The sequence below is a fragment of the Cottoperca gobio genome, chromosome 10 (assembly GCF_900634415.1).
Source record: "Cottoperca gobio chromosome 10, fCotGob3.1, whole genome shotgun sequence".
NCBI classification, from domain to species: domain Eukaryota; kingdom Metazoa; phylum Chordata; class Actinopteri; order Perciformes; family Bovichtidae; genus Cottoperca; species Cottoperca gobio.
The window spans coordinates 17,771,516-17,792,723 of record NC_041364.1 but is presented as its reverse complement, the minus strand read 5'-3'; the positions used below and the strand labels follow the sequence as shown (position 1 = coordinate 17,792,723).

The window sequence follows — 21,208 nt, the reverse complement described above, 5'->3', positions numbered from 1 at the left end:
ACATAAAACAAACATGCATAGGTCTATATCTAAACTCACCTTTGCAAACTTGCACAAACTGAAGCAAAACACTCAAATAAGCAACTCACTGTCAGTCAATGTCTCGTTTCACGTTGAAAAGTAAACTTACATTTGATGCCGTTTGTTTCCATTCTGCTGGTGATGCTGTCCATGTAAGAGTTGTTGAAATTGAATGCAGGCCCATGAGTGAGTGAGTGAGTGAGTGTGTGTGTGTGTGTGTGTGTGTGTGTGTGAGTGAGTGTGTGTGTTTGTTTGTGTGTGTGAAGGCGTGGAGAGCCACCGCTGACAGATACAGTCGATACATTACAGATCCGCTGCTTCTCTGCTGGGTCCTAGCGTCCGCCTCTGCAGGGAAGCTGCCGGCACAGACCTGAGCCAGGCATGCAATGATTCCTCAAGCTAGTAAGGAGTGTGCTTATTCACTTCCTTTCCGAGAAGGGAAGCTTAATAAAACGTTCAAGTCAGTAGGAAATATGCTATTTAGCTAGCTGGAGCCAGCAGCCGGTTAGCTTAGTTTAGAATAAATACTGGAAACAAGAGGAAGGTAGTCCAATTCCGCCAGGAAAATAACACAATAAGATGAAAACTCAGCCTTGTGATGAAAAGAGTGATCCTCTCTAAGTCACTGACAAACTTCCTCTAAATAATGACTTAGGAGGCTTATCTCAAAATTAAGATTTAATATCTCAAAGTAATGAGTTAATATAAAAAAAAGAAGAAGAACATTCTCAATATGTCATTATTTTGAGATACTATGTCATTATTCTAAAACAGTTTATCAGTATAAGGACTTACTGGATTATTCCTTTTCATCAAATTGGCAATAATTAGCTTCCTTAAAACTGGCTCTGTCCAAACGTCCAAACATCTGCATATCTATCCTTAAATTCACATGTGTGTGTGTGTGTGTGTGTGTGTGTGTGTGTGTGTGTGTGTATATATATATATATATATATATATATATATATATTGCTAGGCCATTGCTAGGCAACCAGTGGAGACTGCCGCTGGCCAAGAAATGGCAACACGTTGTCAACGTTTACATGAATTAGGAGCAATGTGTCAATGAATTTTGGAAGCTGTTTCAAGTCTTTAGCTGCTCCACAGAGTCATCAGAGTGTGAGGGATCTTCCCATCTAGTTTATAACTCAACAAGAAAACAAATACGCCAAGCTTTTTTTTTTACAGGTGGTTTCTTCCAAACTACAAATACAAAAAGAGGAGACTGTGTTTGTTTCAAGTTTAATTTTTAGTGACAAAATCAAAAATAACAGTATTCAAAGGAAGTAAAGTCTTCAACAAACCTGGATCTTTGTCAGTGTGTTAAATACCTTGCAGAGTTTTTCATTGTGAGTGAATATAATCTCTGTAGCTACAAAAATGATTGGATTATCATTCTAAAAGAATACAAATGATAGTGAATGTAAATGTATGGATGACTACAGTCCTCATCATAAAACATTTAGTCATCATTCTATTGCAATGAGCTGGGAAACATGGAGCAGGAGGACTACATTGATGTTTCCTGTATCTATTTAATCTACCGGATTGCACATTATTTTAAGTTACCATACAGCTGCACAGTGAACTGTATCTATTGGTGACCTTTAACTATTTAACCAGAACATTACATGGAAGTGATCTGCTAATCTGTATATTTGCATTCTCACTTTGGTTTTCATTTGCACACAAATCAATGCAGATCACACGTACAATTGAAACAAGTTGTATCTACCTCATATTGTTACTTTTTTCATTCTATATCAATTAGTGTAAACCAGAGGGACACAGTATTTCAGGTGAAAGAGCAAAAACAGGAAAACGGGTAAACAAAATGCATCTTTAAAAACCATAGCAAAGTGATGCTGCTGTATGCTCGCTCACTCATTCTCCCCATCTAATCATTCACACTGATAAAGTGTCATAAATGATATCTACATTCTACTCATTCAGATTGCTGGTGCTGCACACTCATAACTAAGAGAGCATAACAAATAAGGCAAAGCCAAAATTCTCCTCTTTATGTTTTTAAGTACTGCCGCTCTGGTCACAAATATCACCACATGTGGCCTTAAAAGGGCACAGCCATGCCCTCCTCCATCCTTCAGGCTTAAGAAATGCACATCACTAATAGCCTCTATTGCTTGCACACCACTCCAGCACACAGCCATGTAACAGTGTATCAGTCCATCTGTGCATAATGTCTCTGTGGCCTTCCCTCAGTATCTCAGAAGCCCACGCAGGTGTGACCAGAATTTGGTTTGTCAAATGAGGAGATCTAGAACAGGTTCTCAGCCATGGCAGTAAAACCGAGCAGAAGTCTAACTATCTGTTTCTACCCCTCCTACAGTCTCTTGCTCTAGTTATGGCAGTAATCAACAGGCGTCCACATGTTATTAAAACAGTCGGGCCTGTTTCTTGAGATCATTTCTCTTCCACAGAGCCAGCCGGTCAAAATCCTCCACAGTCATGCCGAACACTTGGAGGAACTCCTCTGGCGACAGGTGACGCTGAGAACACAATGGTGAAGAGATGACACACAGTTATCACATTATACATGTCTTTTTCTTCTTACATTACTCAACTCAATTCCTCTAATGAAGAGTTTCTCAATCGAATTTCAGCCAAGGACCCGTTACAAGATAGAGAATATACTATCTATCTATCTATCTCTCTCTCTCTCTCTCTCTCTCTCTCTCTCTCTCTCTCTCTCTCTCTCTCTCTCTCTCTCTCTCTCTCTCTCTCTCTCTCTCTCTCTCTATCTATCTATCTATTCTTTTCAACTTCGAGAAAATTCAAAAAATATATATTTTTCAGGCAAAAGAAATAAATGCATGAATTAAAAAGATTGTTGTATTTTCATCCAGAATTACATAAATGGCAACAGACTATAATATAAAGAGATACAATTGACACAAAACATAATTGAACAGATCAATTAATAGATATATTTTAAATACAAATAATATTTGACAGAGTTTGGTGGGTGGCTTGTCAGAAGTCTCTTAGGTAGGTGGGGTTCTGCTGCAGGTATAGCCTTTGTATTTGTAAAGCCTTGGCTACGGTGCTACTGTTTAACTAGACCAGACTCTCTATTCCCAGCAGTTATCCTAAAGGCCCATTCATAACTTACCTCCAGTCTGGCTCGGTCTGCATCTTTGGGCAGCCTGTTGCGACCTCTGGTGGTGACAATAAGCGCCTCATAGGGGTAAATCTGCAGGGAGGAAGAGGCAGCCATGCTTTATCAAATTTTGGACACTTACACTAACACTGGGATTATTCAACATAAAGGCTAATACACATGGGAATGAATTATTCAAGTGATTAATGTAAAACCTTACCGTATATTCTGCTGGGAGGAAAGAAAGAAAATTAAGTCAGTAGAAAAGAACAAAACATTGAATTAATTGCTTCAATCTAATAAGAGGTAGGTGTTTAAATGCATATTAAATTACCTCGGCTTCCCCAGTTGCCCTCGCTGCCACTGTCGTACTGGTACTGGTAGCAATCTGCACTCTGAGGCTGCAGGTGTAGAGAGCGACAGCGACTTCAACATAAACAGATACTGGCATATTTTTAGCCTGAGATATGTAAACATCTGTAATAAGAGTATGAAAAAAATAACAGCCCAAACAATACCCTAGTGTCAGAAATAATCCCCCAAGCCTGTATAATTAATACAGCTAATCATGTTTTGTGGTGTTATGTTCACTGTGGTCTCACCCTCTGGATGCCGTTGCGTCCGTATCCAGGGAGCGAGGCGGACTTACAAACAAAATCTAAAATGCAGAAAGCAGTAGTACAATATTAACTCAGTCAAGATTAGTTAACAGTTACTTAAATTTCTAATTATTTTCATGTGGTTTGGCACTTTGAAATCATACGATCAGTGCCGTTCAGTGCCAGAAGATGGCGCTCATGACTAACAGAAACATTCCTAAAGTTCCAGATGTGTGGGCTTAATATTGGAGCTTTGATGTAAGGTTATTGAATCAAACATATCATTTATGATCTAATTAAACTATTATTTAAATAAACCAGAAGCCCAAACTGAGTTGGTCTGCAATAAGCCTAAATCATTTTCAGATATGTTTGTAATATAAATGATGAACTCACCATTATCAGCACTGTACTGAGACCTGGGAGCTGTGAAATAAAGACATCATATAGTTACATGACATCTCACTTAATGCAAAAAAAACACAAATGCTGCAGCATTTTTTAATCTGCCCAGCTCTAAATTGTGATTAAATTCCTCAAACAACATATTCAGGGGAGATGGTGATAGAGATTTGACAGCCATCTGTTTGGTGTAACAAAGAAACAGAAAAAGAGCAAGTTGGGTAGCCAGCAAGCCCTGGGAGAAAACAAAACATCAAAGGGGCAATAAGGCAGAAAGAGGCCAGGCATGGTTCAGGGAAGAAGGGGGAAAATAAAAAAATGTTTAAAAATAACATACAAGCAGAAAGACACACAGCACGCTCCATCATGTAATCGCATAACACAGCTCGTATGGGTACACGTCTTTGTTGCCTTTTAACCATAGCCAACAGAGTCCTGTTCAGTTGTGTGCCCTCCCATCAGAGAAACAGCTTTAATGAGAGATCTTACTGCTCATAAATAAACCAGGATATGGGACACCAGATGTGAGAGCGAGAGAGTGCGATAGATACACAGATAGATGGATGGAGATGGAGAGTTAACAAAGTAAAATATAGAGAGCGATATCAGGAGAGAGAGGAGGAGAAACAAGCTCGCAGATTGAGACGGAGCAAAGGAGTGAAAAGATGAAGGGAACCATTGGATAATGATGGAGACCGGCTGGTATCTGGGGCTAAAATAGCAGTCCTACCCCCGGTGAAGCTTGCTTCTTACAAACAGAAAGCAACTCTGGTAGCTTCAGGTTTATCACATCTGGCTTGAACGTTGTTCGGTAGCCTAAAATGTTCCGAATCAGTGTGATTAGATATCCCCACAACAATGACAGGCCACATCTGTCGCCGCTGGTGGCCTACCGCAGGTGGCCTACTGCAGGTTCAGCAGCAGCTGTTCAGCTGTCTTTCCATCTCAATAAACCGCCCCGCCTGCAGCAGCCATGACCCTCTCTGACCTGCATCCAACAACCTCACTGCCCCGATGACAGCAGATATCGAGGCTCGTAAAAAGCTCGTAAAAAGCCCTTGTGGCAACACATATGATCACACACGAGTGGGACAAAGCCATGGCTGCACAGGCGTGAACTTGCAGAAACGGAAAGAAGAAGAGACAAAGAGGGAGATGCAAAGGGGGCAGGGTGGATCCTTACATCCGTTGACGGTGTTGTTGTACGCCGTGGTGCCGTAGCCTGTAGTGTTGAGTGTTTCCTTGCTCCCACAACGAGAATTCCTCGCACTGCCCCAGGGGTCGTTGTCATAGGAACCAGATCTTGCTTTCATCTCCTCCTTTAGGATCAACCTCCCTATGCCACTCCCGATCTGAGAGGGAGTGAGGAATTGAGAAAGAAGGGGGAGGAAAAAAGAAAGAAGCGTAAGGGGAAAACTGCTAATTAAATGTACAGTGAATGCAATATGGAAAAAGATGCAATTAAAGAAAATGTGGATAGTTTAGGCACCATACCATAAGAAGTTCATTATTTATTGGTGTTTCAAGAGGTGACTTTCTTCAACTAGATGTTGAAGAGAGAAAGAAAATAACGAAGCTCTTACTCTTTGAAGACTGTGACTCCAGCTCTCTTCATCTCCTCCTGTCGAGAAGCGTCTTCTCGGCACCCGATAGGCTGAGAGACAAAAACAGATAAAAGAGATTCCCTTGTATGAATATAGAGTTCAGAGTGGAGCGCAGTGGTAAATATGACAACACTGTTACAGGAACTGACTGTCTGTGTTTGCTCCAGCAACAAATGAATAAAGGCAGCTTACTAGGCAGCTTGGCATTCTAAACTAAGTGAGATAACACTGTTTCGTACCCCTGGGGGAGCTGGCGTACGGGTAGTAGTCAGACTCTGTCTGGGTGTATGGCTCAGGAGAGTAGGTGGACAGTCTGGAGGATCGGAGGATGTCCTCGCTGGTCCTGCTTTTTGTGGCTGCGTCCACATGATTGTCTGTGAAGAAATGGGATCAAGTTAGGAGAGAAAAAACTAGACAGAACCAAAGTAAGTAATATTTCTGTCAAAGAAATAGTTTGACATTTTGGGAAATATGTTTATTCACTTTTTGCCGAGAGTTAGATGAGAAGATACCACTCTCCCATTTGTCCTTTAAATATGAAGCTAGTTCCAGGAGGAGGCTATTAGCTTAGCTTAGCTTAGCTTAGCTTAGCTTATCCGTAAAAACGACAAGCTTTTACACGGTGGGGAGCAGTTGACTTCCTGGATTCTCAGCTAGCTACCCGCCAAACCTCAACAAGACTCCTGGAAGTCAATGAGCCTGGATTTTTGTATGAATTTGACAAACAAGATATATGTTGTTAATTAGCGACCGGTCTGCAAGATTTTACAGAGCCACGCTAGCTGTTTCTCCTTGCTTCCACCCCTTATGCAAAGCTAAACCATTTTTGTTCTGGCTCCAGCTTCATATTGAATACAGATATGAGAGTCTTTTATTCTAGCTCTCAACAAGAACATGAATAAGATATTTCCAAAATGTCAAACTATCCCTATAAGGAGGAACATGTGAACATTAATATAGCCAGAGTACATAGCCTATAGCCTACGCTACATATCCACAGTTATCATATCCACCATTCCCTGTCAGAGGGGATCAATATTTCAGCCAACAGCATGAAAATAACCAGCATTAAAGTGACTGCTCAGCTTGAGGCACACAGTCGTTTGATGAGTGGTGCAAGGCGATGATATTGATGCCACTCTGCACTAAAGCAAAGTCAATGGGAGTCAATGGCTGTGACATGCAGTGTAACGTTAGATAGATCGCTCTCCACTCTGTTAGCCATTACCCGTGCCAGCCCCGATCTATGATCCATTGAATTTCTATACACATGATGCATGACACCGATGGCAGACATTCTCATCGTTGGGACACACACACACACACACACACACACACACACACACACACACACACACACACACACACACACACACACACACACACACACATATTTGGAGCAAAGTTTGACAGCAGGTTGAAACTTCTGTCAGAGGAAGTATGGCTGTACAGTTATGTTATGGGATGACAAACACAGAAAGAGAGACACATACAGAGACAGACATTATGCAACATCTATCTACTGACAGTGAGTGAAACAGCGAGAGGAGGGAAATACTTACAGGCAAGGTCACCAGGTAAAGTGAAGCAGGAGGTGGAGGGAAGTGAATAAAAGTGATTGGATGGAATAAGAAAGAGGTGAAAATAAAAAGGAAACATTATTTTATTATTGGAGAGCTATTAGAGCGACAATGTGAGAGTTTTACGGCGAACAAGGACAAAGCCAAACAGCAGGGATCTGATCTTTTCTATTGGCCTACAGGTAACACACTTGTTAACTGAGTAGTACATCACAGGCCTTGCATGCCACACAGCAACACAAATTCAGGGAACTGCAAAGATATTTTGAGGGCCTGTTGCTCTGACCCAGAAAAAGGGCACAACCACGCCCCCCCCCCCCCCCCTCTCCCCCACCTTGATTTCAGGTGTCAACATTAGTATGTATCTGAATGGTGTAAAATCTGGAAATTTAACAAACCACAAGTCAGTTTTAAATGTGTAAATTGTTATACATTTTGAAGAAGATGTAAAATATATGCACACTGTCATGTTCAAGGGTTAATTTGAAAAAAAGAACACATTTTTTCTGCCTCTATGCTGTCTGTCTACATTAATAGTTTTACCCCCTGTAAATGCCTTTTGTATGTTCTTTCTGAGAGCATAGGGCATGCCTTTGTGCTCTTTTTGTTTGTTTGTTTGTTTGACTCTGGGTCACCCCATCTCTGTGTCCCGTGGAGGCATGCATTTAAAAAGTAATAAAAGTTTGGATGTTATGCTGTTTTCATTTTGTCTTACTCTACCAACAATGTGCTACTCGTACAACAGAAAAAATAAAACAATTATTTTATTTTATTTCCTCCAGAGGGGCAGCTCAGCTCAAACAACTTTAGATTGGCCTTGTGCACGTCCCTACATGTGTCTGTAGTGACTTTGGATTTACACCAATCCTGTTAAGTGCTGAAACAAGAGAAAATAATAATCAATAGCTGTTTTGAAAGACATGAAGTACAAAAAGGATCAATGTGACTGAAGTGTGTGCACAATGTCCGTATTCTAACAAGGCAAGCTTGAAGGTTTTTCAATTTGCCATTTATTTATTTTTTATAGGCAAAAATGTGTCATGTGAACATTATGGCCAGTGATGTACTAATTATAGAAGGGTGAAAGTGTTTATACACAGGTCGACAGAGTTTACTCACTCCCCCACAAGTACCAACACACACAGCACAGAAGAACATGCAGGACAACAACAAAGATACACTATCTTCCAACAAGAAGTCTTAAGTCTTGTGACTCTCAGCTGAACAGCCTTCCAGTGTAATGTGACAAAGCGATAGTGTATCTCTTTCTTATGGATGTTTATACTTAAGCCCGGAAACCAGATGGCTGAAGTGCATTTCAGTTTAATCACTTGGGAAAAGGGCAAAAAATAGCATCTTGTGTTAACCGTGCTGATGTGTTATTTGACAACATAAATCCACACAATTAGGAAATCAGTCTTCCCTCTCCCATACTCGCGTTTTTGACCAAAAAGCGAACACAACAACTGTCTTCGGATTCAAACAATTACAATTTCAGTAACGTTAAATTACACACTGACCACTGGTAAACTAGGCTGGACTGAGACTCCACAGCAAGTATAAATTGCAGTTATAATACACAGTTTCTTTCACCGTGCCTTTTACAATTGTTCTGTTCTATTCTGGTGAATTGTGTGTCCTCAGAGTCCCATGTACTCAACACTTGCCACGCCTGAGCAACCTTCACTTCACATTCAGGGTCTATTCCGGCTCCATTTGCCGACAACAACCTGTCATGCTGCGGGAGTTGTACGCAGAGGTAGGCATGTGCTTGTGGCATGCACACTGAACACTGCTCTTTTGCATTTGGCCTCTTACTAATGCAATAAGTCTCATTGATCTTTATCTTCAATTTTGAGAAGAGTTTTACAAGTCGAACTCTATTTCCTTTGTGCATCTTTAAGCACACACTCAATCTTTTCCATTTATCTGGTTCTGTTAGCAATGCCTTCGATTTCAACTTAAGCATCAATACCAATAGAATGCTAAATCACAAAGGGCTGCTGGAAAACATCAATAGGTCAGTAAAAACATCTACATCGAGTACTCAAACACGGCATGACTAAACTGACAGGAGGGCAGGCAGGCTAAGGCGGGGCTGACTACACTGTACCCGTTTTCGTATAGATGGGAGGCTTCCTGTAGATGTTGGGCTCCCTTGTGGCTGAGGAGAGAAAGAGGAGATGGCGAGGTGAAACGTGGAGGAGGGGATGTGAGTTTCTGTCGGGATGATCGTAAGGAATGAGGTGGGCTGGAGGTAAAAGGGATGGTTGTGAACTGATGGATGAACTGAACTGTAATGTAATGTTGTAAAGGAAGGTAAAGATGCAGTAAGAAGGGGAGAGTGTGCAAGAGCAATTGTGTGCGGTATAAAAATACGACTTAGTCACATTTTCACACACTCTGAGTTCCACGAAACTCAAAATGAATGATTTGCATTCGTGAATAATGGCTGATGAAATCTTTCCCACAGAGTTAAAAAGTCTATGAGAATGTGAGTAGTGCAATGAGGAGATGGGGAGTCCTACCTGGTACATGAAAATGTTTAGGGGGCTGGTTTGTGGTTGGTGTGCTTGACCGCTCCTCTTGGCCGTAATAAGGTGAACTCCTGCCACTCTCAGAGCCTGCAGCCAGCCACAGCCAATCACAGCAAAGGAAACATGAGCATGAAGGAAGGCCTCAACACAAGACTCATCCATGCAGATGAAAACCCAACAGCCTAAACACTCATTCAAATTACAAAGTGACATCGGATAACTATTCCACTTGTGCAATTACAAAGGTTATTGACTTGTCTTCCTATGACAGTAATTACAGTGTCAATGCACATGTGTAAGAGTTAAATGAAATGACAGCCAAGGAGCAACCGCAGCATATGAGATAGACAAACTATTTTGGAGTGAAGTGAAAGAGATTCTGCCCGAAGGCGGTGAATCTGTATATCTTTTGTCACCACTGAAATTCTATGATGGCATATTTGTTAATATATTACAGTGGTGATGACATACAAATGGAAATGACAAGCAATTTGATCTCTCTTAAGGGAATAGTTAGACATTTGTTTCCTTGCCGAGATTTAGATGAAACAATTGATTGATACAGCCAGAAAAGCTTAGCTTAGCTGAGCATAACTTAAAGACTGGAAACAGGGGGGGGGGGGGGGGGGGGCTATCCTAACTCGCAGATCTAAAGCTGACCAATTAATAAGTTATTAAGTCTTAATGATAAGTCATTTTTCAAAATTTGCACTTAAACCAAAGTATAAAAACGTCAATTGTGGGACGGTTTCTTGGCCAGGAGCATTAACCAGTGTCTGGCAACCTAACAATGAAGAGAGGCAAGAGAGAATACAGGCATATTCAACAAATGTTGCACTATTCCTTTAAACAATTTAATTTCAGCCGAATCATTATCAATCCTAAAATCTAAAAATTAAACTCCCATTTGTTTCAGTTTTGTTCAAAGTGCATTTTACATTAAGCACACCATAATTGACTTAATTTAATATGTTTTCAATGGACCCACTTTAAACTCTGAGTTCAATGCAGACAATAAGGAGTGAACACCGTCTGACTCACCAGCGTAGGCATAGTGCTGCGGAGAGCGAGGCATGATGGGTGACATGCCTTGACGGCTATACGTCGGCGAGTCAATGTAACCTGGACTGGAGCACCGCCTCTGCTTTATATCCAGGCTGTCGTAGTCCTGAGAAGATAAAAGATACGAGGTAGAAGTGAAAAAAGAGCAGGGGGCATTGACGAGACACATAGCTTAGTGACAGGCCAACATTACAACAGTACACTTGTTTAAACTCGTTTGAAGTGCTCTGATAGGAAGAATGCTTACCTGAGAATAGGGAGAGAGTGTCCCAAGTGACTGGAGAATCAGTGGAGAGAGAAGATATATATATATATTTATATTGTAGCACCGCGGGACAAAGAAAACAATATATCTTATATAGTGTATTGAAGGATCACAGTAAAAGTGCAGAATTCAAATTCAATCTATCCTTTGTTTTATCCTACATGGATGATTGGTGTTTTTTCTTTTGCATGGGACAAAGGGAGGACTAGAAGCATCTACCTCATTATTTTAAAGTCAATTAAAAGAATAGTTTTGGGAAATAAGCTTATTCGTGTTCTTGCCAATAATTAGATGAGAAGATGGATACCACTTTAATGTCTGTCTAAAGCTCACTAATTAACCAGTTATATCCCTTTTGGTTATTTTCGTATACAAACCGAAATGCAAAAATGTCAAGTTGTGGTGTGTTTGAACTATTTCTTGGTTTTACACTTTAGAGGTGCAGGCAGGCAGAATTCTCTGACTTTGGACCCAACAAGGCTGTTTTCTCCTGAAGCCTGAAGCCTGCTGGCTCGAGCAACATATTGAGCGAACAGATATGAGAGTGGTATTGTTATTCTCAAGAAAGTGAATAAGTGTCATTTCAAAAATGTTGAACTATTCTCTTTAGTGTGGTGTATATGTACAAAGACAGGTGTCAGACATTAATGTGGATTGTCTAAACATGTACAGTATGTTGAAAAATCCATCTGTAACTTTAAACAAATGCTACAAAATATTCACAAGTACTTCAGGCTCATCATTTCCTTTATCAAATGTCACAACACATTTTTAAGGATTTCAAAATTTAGTTGAGGTAAAAATTTGATTTTTTATCTTGATCTCAAAAATGAGTCCCTTCCTGTAATAAAACAAAAATCACATTTCTGAATCACATTTTACCAAATCAAATTAATCCATTCAATTCATTTCTGAAAATGAAAATATTGAGCCCTACACATACTATATGACTGAGATTCAATGAAGACAGACACACTTCTCCATCTATAAAGTCAGCAACGTGTTTCTCCTGACAACTGACAAACGATGAGACCAAAGATTAGTTTGGCCTGGAGTGTGTGGCAGTAGTACCTCCCCATAGCTGTACGTTTCTAGCCTGTCATCAGAGGTGAATCTGTGGTAGGGCTGGTATGAGGAGGATATGAGGTCTGGCTGTTGGACCTCGTATATGGCCTTGACCTTTGGCAGGGCAGCTAGGTCCTTATAATCTAGGATCTGATTCTTCACTCTGGCCTGGAGAGAGGACACACACATACACCCAGACAACAGCAACAAGACCCAACATCAACCACATGGACAATGCACAGCAACAAAGTACAATGTAAACTCCACCGGTGACGGTGAGCAGATCATGCAACGGTGAGAGGATTGAAAAAGCGCTGATGAAGCACACATAAGCCTGCACATGCATATACATGTGTGCGCTCATCAAAAGTACACATGTACGCTGCAGATCCTGACAGCAGCGTAAATTGTTGACCTTCAGGAGCTCAGCATGTGTGAGGAAGAGAGCAGAGGAAGCAAAGACAGCAAGAGAGAGAGAGATAGAGAGAGGGGGGGGGGAGACAGTATGGACGACAAGCGTGCTGACACTGCACTTCTGCCTCATCCATCACCTTAAACAGAAAGGTCATTGATTATGAGACGAGAGCAGAGCGGGGCAGGGCCGAGCATAGAGCGGTGACTCCTTCTTGCATGCAGACAACCCTTGACATGCCAATGCTGCCAACATGCAGCAGCACTCAGCAGAGTGCCAAACAGCACAGTTGGAGTCTGTTCCATATCTGTCTGAACCCTTGTTTTGAAATGGAACTGGTCCAACTCTGCAATGCATAGTGACAACCTTCACAGAAACCTGTTTTTTTCCCAACTAGCCTCTCTCTCTCTCTCTCTCTTGCTTTATATATACAGTATATACAGTCTATATAGTGTATATATAGAGTGAGTGCTAAAACCCGGAAATGAGTTCCCTCGTGAATGGGTTTTTTGTTTAGATGTGGGATATAAGGTCTGTGGTTAACACGAGCTTAACGAGTGAAGTTTGAAGCTTTTACGTGTCTTAAAAAAGGTGGTTGCACACAAGTGGCTAAGAGGTTTTCGGGGACATTACAATTCATCATGCTGACCACTGGTCCGCCTTTAGCTTAGTGGTGGTTACGTGATTGTGGTATAGTTTGCAAGAGGCCATGTGTCGCAAACTCTGGTAAAAACCCCAATTGAGACTTGAGATATTCCGAATGCACTGTACTGTATACATGTCCAAACAATGCTCCTCAAACCTGAATAATATCGGCATATCCCTCATGTCTTAATCGGTAAATACTACATGCTAAATAAGGCCTGATTCTGAATATCAAACAGAGTATACTGTTTATACGACCTGTATACAATTCAGAATATTGTCATTTTTGGAAAATAATAGCATAATATTAGTATCCATGTACACATAGTCATTGCGTTTTAACAGTTGTTCACGTGGTGACAACCAGACACTTTATAATTGTTTCACTTCTTTTCTTCTGCTGCACATCACTGACAACAGATGTTAGGACACAGACAGAGGCCAAAGGAGTGAGCAGCCGCTCAGCTTGGTGCTTAACCATTCAAGGGGGCAATGGGTAGTGCTTGTGTTTCTGCTGTAGAGATTGTTCTTTTAGGGTAAGCTTGGTGGCAGTGGCAGTTAAAAGTGACTAAAAGCTTCAATGTATGAGCTACTTACGCATATAACCCTATTGGGAGAGCCTATGGAGGAGCCCGGTGGGGAGATGGAGGCCTCTGACAGGCGTCTGTGCTGTGAGGTACAAACAGACAAAAAAAAGAAAAGCAGAGGAAAGAACGCAGACAGTGAGGAAAATCACTTTTTTTTTGTTATCTTAACTTTTTCATTTCAAACTCCATCTCACCCTGAGCCTCCTCTCTGCCCTCGCTGCCTGCTTGCATAATGGGTGCCACACCTCACAACCTGAAAAAGAGCGAGAGATGAAGAGAAGTCAGATTGGCGCTGGGTGTTCCCACATGCCATGCATTCGTCTACATGGGCAAGTACTCTGTATTGGCATCAAGTTTCACCTGTCAGGTACATTTCCTCTCCCTCTTTGAACATCAGGTTACAGCGGGAGCATCGAGCGCAGGTCGGATGGTAGTGCTTCCCTCCCGCCTGTGAGGAGGAGAGGAGAGCAGGAGAGGCGTGACTGAACATAAATTATCATCATAAAGACTTTCACAGAGGTGATGGCTGATCTACAAATGAGCAGGTCATTACCTCCATATGCTTTCTCACGCATATCACCTGACCACCAATGGCCCCATAATGTACCAAGACATCATTGCACAGCCTGTAGTTGTTCACCAGCATGGGGCAATCAAATAATAGCTGCCACCCATTTGACATAATTAGAGCAAAGATCCGTGTAGGTCAGTCACATGAAGAACAGTGTTGGAGGTTGTGCGTGCGTGTGTTTGTGTGTGTGTGTGTGCGTGACAAAGAGGGAAGTAGGTGGCCATGTAAGTGAAGGACACAAGAGTGCGATACATGTCCTTGGACGTTCAGAGCACCCTGTGGGACCACATCTAAACAGGTGAAATGGACTCATGAAATGATGCAGTATGATGTCACTGCGCCAGCTCCGGTCATTAATCCAGTCCGGTTCACGGTCCTTAAGTTTCTCAGATGTGTCTCTGCGGGGGCAGACGGCTGAGGCGTGGCCTCCGTCCCGTCGCTTCTGCCTCCCTGAGACACCATTAGAGAATTTCTATTTATAGAAGCACCGGTGACATGCGGCCTGTGTCGAGGAGACCTCGACTGTTTCATCTGAAGACACCCAGCACGTGTGTTTGAGTGTGTCATTTTCTGCCGCATTGACTTTCCTCGCTTTTAAAAAAAAATAAAACTGATCGTATCTAAGATGCATTCTGTCCAATCCCCGCTCTCCTTATCTGTCTCAGGTTACTCTGAAAGGAAAGCCCCGAGAGGATGCAACATTTCCGTTCCCTTCCTTTCCGAGCAACAGAGACGCTTACCGTCTGTGGTCATACGGTATCAGTTTAACAACTGCTGTTAGCATTTCTAATGAGGCCCCCATTCTCTCCGGTGGCATTAATAGGCTGCTATATTTATTGGCGAACTAAAGACACAGAGGAAGGAAGGAGAAGGAAAGAAGTGAAACTAAAGAAAGAAGGATTTATGCTTCTCTCTTTTCTGCTTCCTGTCTTTATTTGATCCCCTTCTCCATCTATTCTATCCTCATTAGACTAACAACCACTGGCTCTGGAAAGTTGGACCGACGAGGGGCTCTGTTGGAAGCCTGATCATCAGTACAGACACAAACACTGACAGAATAGTCTGGGTTTTCAATGTAGGAGAGAAGAGAAATCAGTACTACAAAGTGATCCTTAAAAACAGATAAGTAGATGACTTATTGGCTTCTGTGCAACGTTATTTTTCATAACAAAAACCAGACGAAATAAAGTTGCTGAAAACAAGAGCTAATGTAAAGAAAATGTATGCATTTTTTTGCGAACAAATAAAAACTGAAGCATAAGATGGACACATGGATGAATTAACTTAATACTGTTTTAATGTAAAGTCTTATTTTAAAAAATGTAATTACGGGATCTGAGACACTTCTTCCACACAATCTCTCCAGATCCTTCAGATTCCGAGGTTGACGCTTGTGGACTCTCCTCTTCAGCTCATCCCACACGTTTTCTATAGGATTTAGGTCCGGGGACTGTGATGGCTGTGGCAAAACCTTTATTCTGTGGTCAGTAAACCATGGTTGTGTAGATTTTGAGGTGTGCTTTGGATCATTGTCCGGCTGGAAGGTCCAACCACGGCCCATTAGGGTTTCATTTAATATCTGCTGGTATTTGATATAATCCATGATACCATGTATCCTAACAAGATGTCCAGGGCCTTTGGAAGAAAAACAGCCCCACAACATCAAAGATCCACCACCATACTTCACAGTGGATATGAGGTGCTTTTCTGTATGGCTATCTTTCTGCCTTCGCCTAACCCACTTTTGACGTTTGTTGCCAAAAAGCTCTATTTTGGTCTCATCTGACCATATAACCCTGTCCCAATCAAATCCCAGTGGAACCATCCTCCTCACGGTGTGTGGCGTCAATGTACACACACGTCCTCTTCCAGGCTGATTCTTAACATCTCCTGTTGCTTTAAACTTCTTAATTATTGCCCTGTAGTGGAAATGGGCATTTTCAACTGTTTCAAGATTTTCTTATATCCATTTCCTAATTTGTGAAGCTCAACAACTTTTCGTCGCAGATCTTCACTGTGTTCTCGGGTCTTTCCCATAGTGAAGGATGACAAAGAGAATTTTGGCTTGTGTCACCTCATATTAATACCCCAGTGAAACAGGAAGTCATGGTTGACCACTTGAGAGTTCCTAATCCAACAGGTGAAAGATATGACTGGAAATATACATAGATTTTTATCATAGGATTTTCTCAGGGTGCCAATAATTGTGGCACAAATGTTTTGGAGAAAGATATTTATTCAAAGTCAACATTTATTTTTTCTTTCAATAACTTTTACTTCAGTGAAAAGGAAATATTTGTGTGAATATTTTGAATGAAAGGCCAAGATGATAAACAATACATTGCATTTTACAGCCTGTTTTGCTCATTTCTACTAAAGGGGTGCCAAACATTCTGGAGGGCACTGTAGATCCCCATGCAGTTAGCTAATAAGGCTATTCCAGGGTGCTACTTTCTGGGATCGACTTTCGATTGGACTCAGAGACAATATTTGGATTGAATGGTCATGAAGCTTGCACAGCTTGCTCCGATATAAGTGCAAAGTTAGCTTTACCCATGGAGTCACAATGGATACATTTTTGGGAATTGTGCCATCTTAAAATATACTGTAATTTGACTAAAACTGACATTTTTGTCAAAATAATTATACTAAATTCAATAATCAGATGCCAAAATGAACACAGCATTTGTGAAAGTTCCCAGAAGGATTTTATGTTATTCTGTTCCTAAATGAAGACTATGTTTGGAGAGTTATTGTTCCTGGATCTGACTTTCTGTGAGTCAAAACAGTTGCACTCTGCATCTTAAAGAAACAAATCATTATGATATCAAAAAAATTGACGGGAGAAAAGCAAGAGTGTCATTCGTTCAAGCACACACAAACAATCAGAGTGAGAGTGAGAGAGAGAGAGAGATAGAATGAAAAAAGAGAGAGAGAGGGAGACTCACAGATAAAGGCTGACATGTCCCCATGTCTATAAATAGCCCAGAGAGACTGACAGTCACGAACAAAACACTTTACACCAGCCATTCTGACAAGCAAATGAGCACAGGGACAACAAGACCCCATATGTGTGTGTGTGTACATGTGTGTGTCCGACAAAGTTTCACCACGTCTGTTGCTTTTCCCCAGGTCCCGACAGACAAGATCCACCCTTCAGAGAGTCTTCCAAAACATTTAATTAGCATGTGCACTTTATCATTTTCATTATATTCAAATCTGCTCCCCTCATTATTTCCCCTTCCCTTCTTCCACCCCTCTGTCCGCCTCAGCTGCTCCTCCCCTGCTCTCCTCTCTCCACTGTTGTCTCCTTCTTCCATCTCTTTTTTCAAAAGCGTTTCTGTGTAAGAGCATGCAAAAAGCACACATCTCTATCACTGCAGAGATTGCTCTCTGCGTCTCTCTTCACTCTTTACCCTCTGATCTTTTTATAACTTCCTTTTCCTCTAAACTCCTCTTCTGATTCAATCGAGCTTTTTGCTTCCTGTTAGTGCAGGTAGGCCTTTGTTCTGCTCAACTGTGCTTCTACAAGTAAAAAAGCATTTGACCAGGCTAACACATTGCAGCTGAATTTGTTTTGGTTTAGTAAAGCGACACACAATTTGTTATCACCCGCCAATCGTAAGTCTCTCCTTCCCCAAAGCACAGTGGGGCTTAAACTGAGGAGAGGATGAAATGCGACTGCTCGACTGTGATAACGCTGATTGCACTCAGTCACCAGAGTCAACTCCTAATTTGGAATTCTGTATTACGGCAGAATTCTGTGCGAATGTGGAAATCTGGTCCAGTTCTCACCTCCAGAACCCTTCCACTGATGTATCTGCAGCAGGTCTCACACTTCACCCCGTACTGGGCGTGGTAATCTGCCTCACAGTATGGCACTCCATCCCTGCAACACAGAGAATAAAAACAACTGCTGTAGCGCGTGAAATGCACAGTTTAGCCTATCTGGCGAGCAAATGTATACAAAAGATGTCTTCTGAGTGAGACATGAAAATGCTTTGAAATGTTCCTCTTTACAGACTCACTTGCTGATGTACTCTCCGGTGAGGACTATGTTGCAGGTCCGACATCTGAAGCAGCTGACGTGCCACTGCTTCTCCAGCGCCAGGAGAGACTGACCCTGCTTGATCTCGGCTCTACACCCGGCACAGTCTGGAGATGGATAGTGTGTGATAGAGAAAGAAAGAAGAATAGGAAGGGAAACAGGAAGAGAGAAGGGTGCAGACGGAGAGAAGAGAAAAGAAGTGGAGAGGGGAAAGAGGCAAAGGAAGAGATAGACAAAGTGAGCCAAGGTGTAATTGCACATCTTTAAACACCCACTGTTCTCATAAGTGTAGTTATATAGCCCTTTGGCAAAGCCACCTGAGTAATCAATAGCCGTACTAATGCGGGATATTGCAGAGCTATGAGGTTTGTTCTCTCAACTGTAAGCCCTGCTACATGGATTCAATCATGCAACATGATTGAATGCAGGCGGGAAGCAAGAATCACTCAAATAGCCTCAGGGATAAAACAGTTGCAGAAAATCCCCCTCACATGAGACATGTATGAATCGCTCTGTCGGATTGTCTCACACACATCCTAGCACTGTATTCAAGCAGACTGTAGAATTACACTTCTCTCAGAAGGACGCCCCAGCAGGCGTTATTGACCACCACTAACAGGGCAAGAAAGAAGCAGAACAGCGCAGAGGCTAAACAATGATGCATGGCTGCAGAGAAAAAAAGGTCAGCACTCCATTTGTTTCCATTTGGAAGACGTTTGGCCTAGCTTAACCTTTTCTGACCTGCTCGACTGCCCCTTAGAGAAGCCTGGAGTCACAGGGAACTACTCCCCTCCTGTCAGCGAAGACAAACTGGGTTTTGCAGTAAAGAACTGAAGTGTATTGAGTCAGGTTTCTGCAGGCCAAATAAATCTTAACTGTCATTCGGTTACAGTTCCCATTTTAGCAACCTAATGAAATTGGTATTGGAAGGTCTAAAGAATGAAGTAACAGAGCTTGTGACGAGAAATTGTTAGGAAGTAGAAATTAACACTGAATGAGGGAGGGAAGAAAAAGGCCTGTGCACTGTTGTTGTATTTCTGGCCCAACCCCAGTCTGTGTCACAGCAGGTGTGTCCATCAGCTGTTCACTAGACATGCTCTCTGTGATTTAGTGTTTATTTAAAGGAATAGTTTGTCATTTTGGGAAACACTTTTAGTTAAAAGAAATCTTGGATTAGTCCAACATATAAACCACAAATTGTTGTTTTTTTCACTTAGTTTTTTGTGTGGATTAAACAAACAAGATATACCATTTAATTAGTGAGCTTTAGAGAAGCCGCTCAGAAGATTTTGCCACAGTTTGACAGTTTGAGCCATATCTCCTCGCTTCCAGTCTTAATGCTAAATTAAGCCAACCACTTCTTGAATCCCTTGTCCAAAGGATTTGTCTTATATTATATATATATATATATATATATATATATATATATATATATATATATATATATATATATATATATAATATAGTTGGGGGGCATTTTTGCCTTTAATTAGTATGTAGATGATAATCAGAAAGAAAAAGAATACAGGAAGAGACTGCGGGGACAGCCCGTTATCCTGAAAACAAGTGCTCATTGTGCCGATGGCCCACTGCTCCAAAAATACACACTCTCAGTGTGTGAGCCTACTGTCCCTCTGATTACTCGTTGCCTACATTGGTTTGGTTCAGGCAGAAGAAGTGAGATTGGAGACAACGTCCACTGAGAAAACAGTGCAGTACTGTAATGGAAAAATACTGCATCGCTTAAATTGCTTTATTGTCCTTAATGTTGTCTGTCTTCCTTTGTCACATGAAGGTACCTACCTACAGGGTGAAGGTTTGACCTTTTTTATGTCCTAGGTGTTTACGGTAGGTGGAGGCAGTAAATGGATGAGGAGACAGGGGGCTGTGTTTGAAAAATGTCCTAACTGACTAAAGCCAGGTCCAGTCTTCAACTCTGCTTTCGCCTCGCCCTATTCCTTGACCCCTATAGGTCACCTGAGGTGTGTAAAGATGAGAACACTTCCTCACACGGTATCATTGCTTGACAGACCTTTGTGCTGCATGCTCTGATCCTTTCTGCAGAAAGCCTTCTTTATAATAAAATACTCAAAGACAAACTTTGTATCTTTTGATCATCTTTGTTAACATCATTTCCACCACAGTACTTTCCATTATGTTCCTTTTCCCCTAAAGTAATAATTTTGTACTGGCTAAATAGCTTTCAACCACTTTTGCACACAGTGCATATATTTGCATTCTTAAATATCAAAATGACACAGGGAACTGGCTGTTAAAGCCAAGTGCATTACATTTAGTGTCTGCACTCTGTGTCCCGTCTCATAGATTGCCTCCTCATAAGACAGAGTGATGAACACGTACCTGGGGAGCCGTTTGGATTTCATTCTCCTGAATGGAGCGAACTGGGGAGGACAGTTATTCACTGCCCGTCCACCATCTGTTATTACTGCACAGCCAGTGAGTGGCAGCCTGCTGTCTGTGTGCCACACTTAACAAATGATTCACTATCAATCACTATTGCTGTGTTGTGGGAACATCATTTGTCATTTTCCCGCTTAATTCTGAAAGTGTGAGGGCTATGCACTCTTCCACATATAGCTTTCTGATACCACACAGGATGTTCAGCTCATTATAATCATGCAGGAATATGTGACCAGATATACACTGGTTACATACAATATTGTGTTTG

General features: G+C 41.6%; 1 protein-coding gene across 6 annotated transcripts in view; it reads right to left on the bottom strand.

Moving 5' to 3' along the window:
- Positions 1 to 1,251: 1,251 nt before the first annotated feature.
- Positions 1,252 to 21,208, bottom strand: part of ablim3 (actin binding LIM protein family, member 3) — a 43,094-nt gene continuing 23,137 nt past the window's right edge. The window contains exons 5-23 of one of the 6 annotated variants that reach the window (XM_029441881.1): positions 18,500 to 18,626; positions 18,267 to 18,360; positions 14,261 to 14,348; positions 14,095 to 14,153; positions 13,911 to 13,982; positions 12,263 to 12,424; positions 11,174 to 11,203; positions 10,906 to 11,032; positions 9,856 to 9,951; positions 9,441 to 9,491; positions 5,987 to 6,103; positions 5,727 to 5,797; positions 5,327 to 5,495; positions 4,138 to 4,167; positions 3,745 to 3,800; positions 3,477 to 3,543; positions 3,363 to 3,373; positions 3,155 to 3,235; positions 1,252 to 2,531 (exon numbers count right to left, since the gene is read on the bottom strand). In XM_029441881.1, coding sequence (XP_029297741.1) covers positions 2,418 to 2,531; positions 3,155 to 3,235; positions 3,363 to 3,373; positions 3,477 to 3,543; positions 3,745 to 3,800; positions 4,138 to 4,167; positions 5,327 to 5,495; positions 5,727 to 5,797; positions 5,987 to 6,103; positions 9,441 to 9,491; positions 9,856 to 9,951; positions 10,906 to 11,032; positions 11,174 to 11,203; positions 12,263 to 12,424; positions 13,911 to 13,982; positions 14,095 to 14,153; positions 14,261 to 14,348; positions 18,267 to 18,360; positions 18,500 to 18,626 — 1,622 coding nt within the window. In that variant the 3' untranslated portion in view covers positions 1,252 to 2,417. Of the gene's footprint in view, positions 2,532 to 3,154; positions 3,236 to 3,362; positions 3,374 to 3,476; positions 3,544 to 3,744; positions 3,801 to 4,137; positions 4,168 to 5,326; positions 5,496 to 5,726; positions 5,798 to 5,986; positions 6,122 to 9,440; positions 9,492 to 9,855; positions 9,952 to 10,905; positions 11,033 to 11,173; positions 11,204 to 12,262; positions 12,425 to 13,910; positions 13,983 to 14,094; positions 14,154 to 14,260; positions 14,349 to 18,266; positions 18,361 to 18,499; positions 18,627 to 21,208 lie in introns of all 6 variants that reach the window. The other 5 variants (XM_029441882.1, XM_029441883.1, XM_029441884.1 and 2 more) reach the window with 5 other exon arrangements.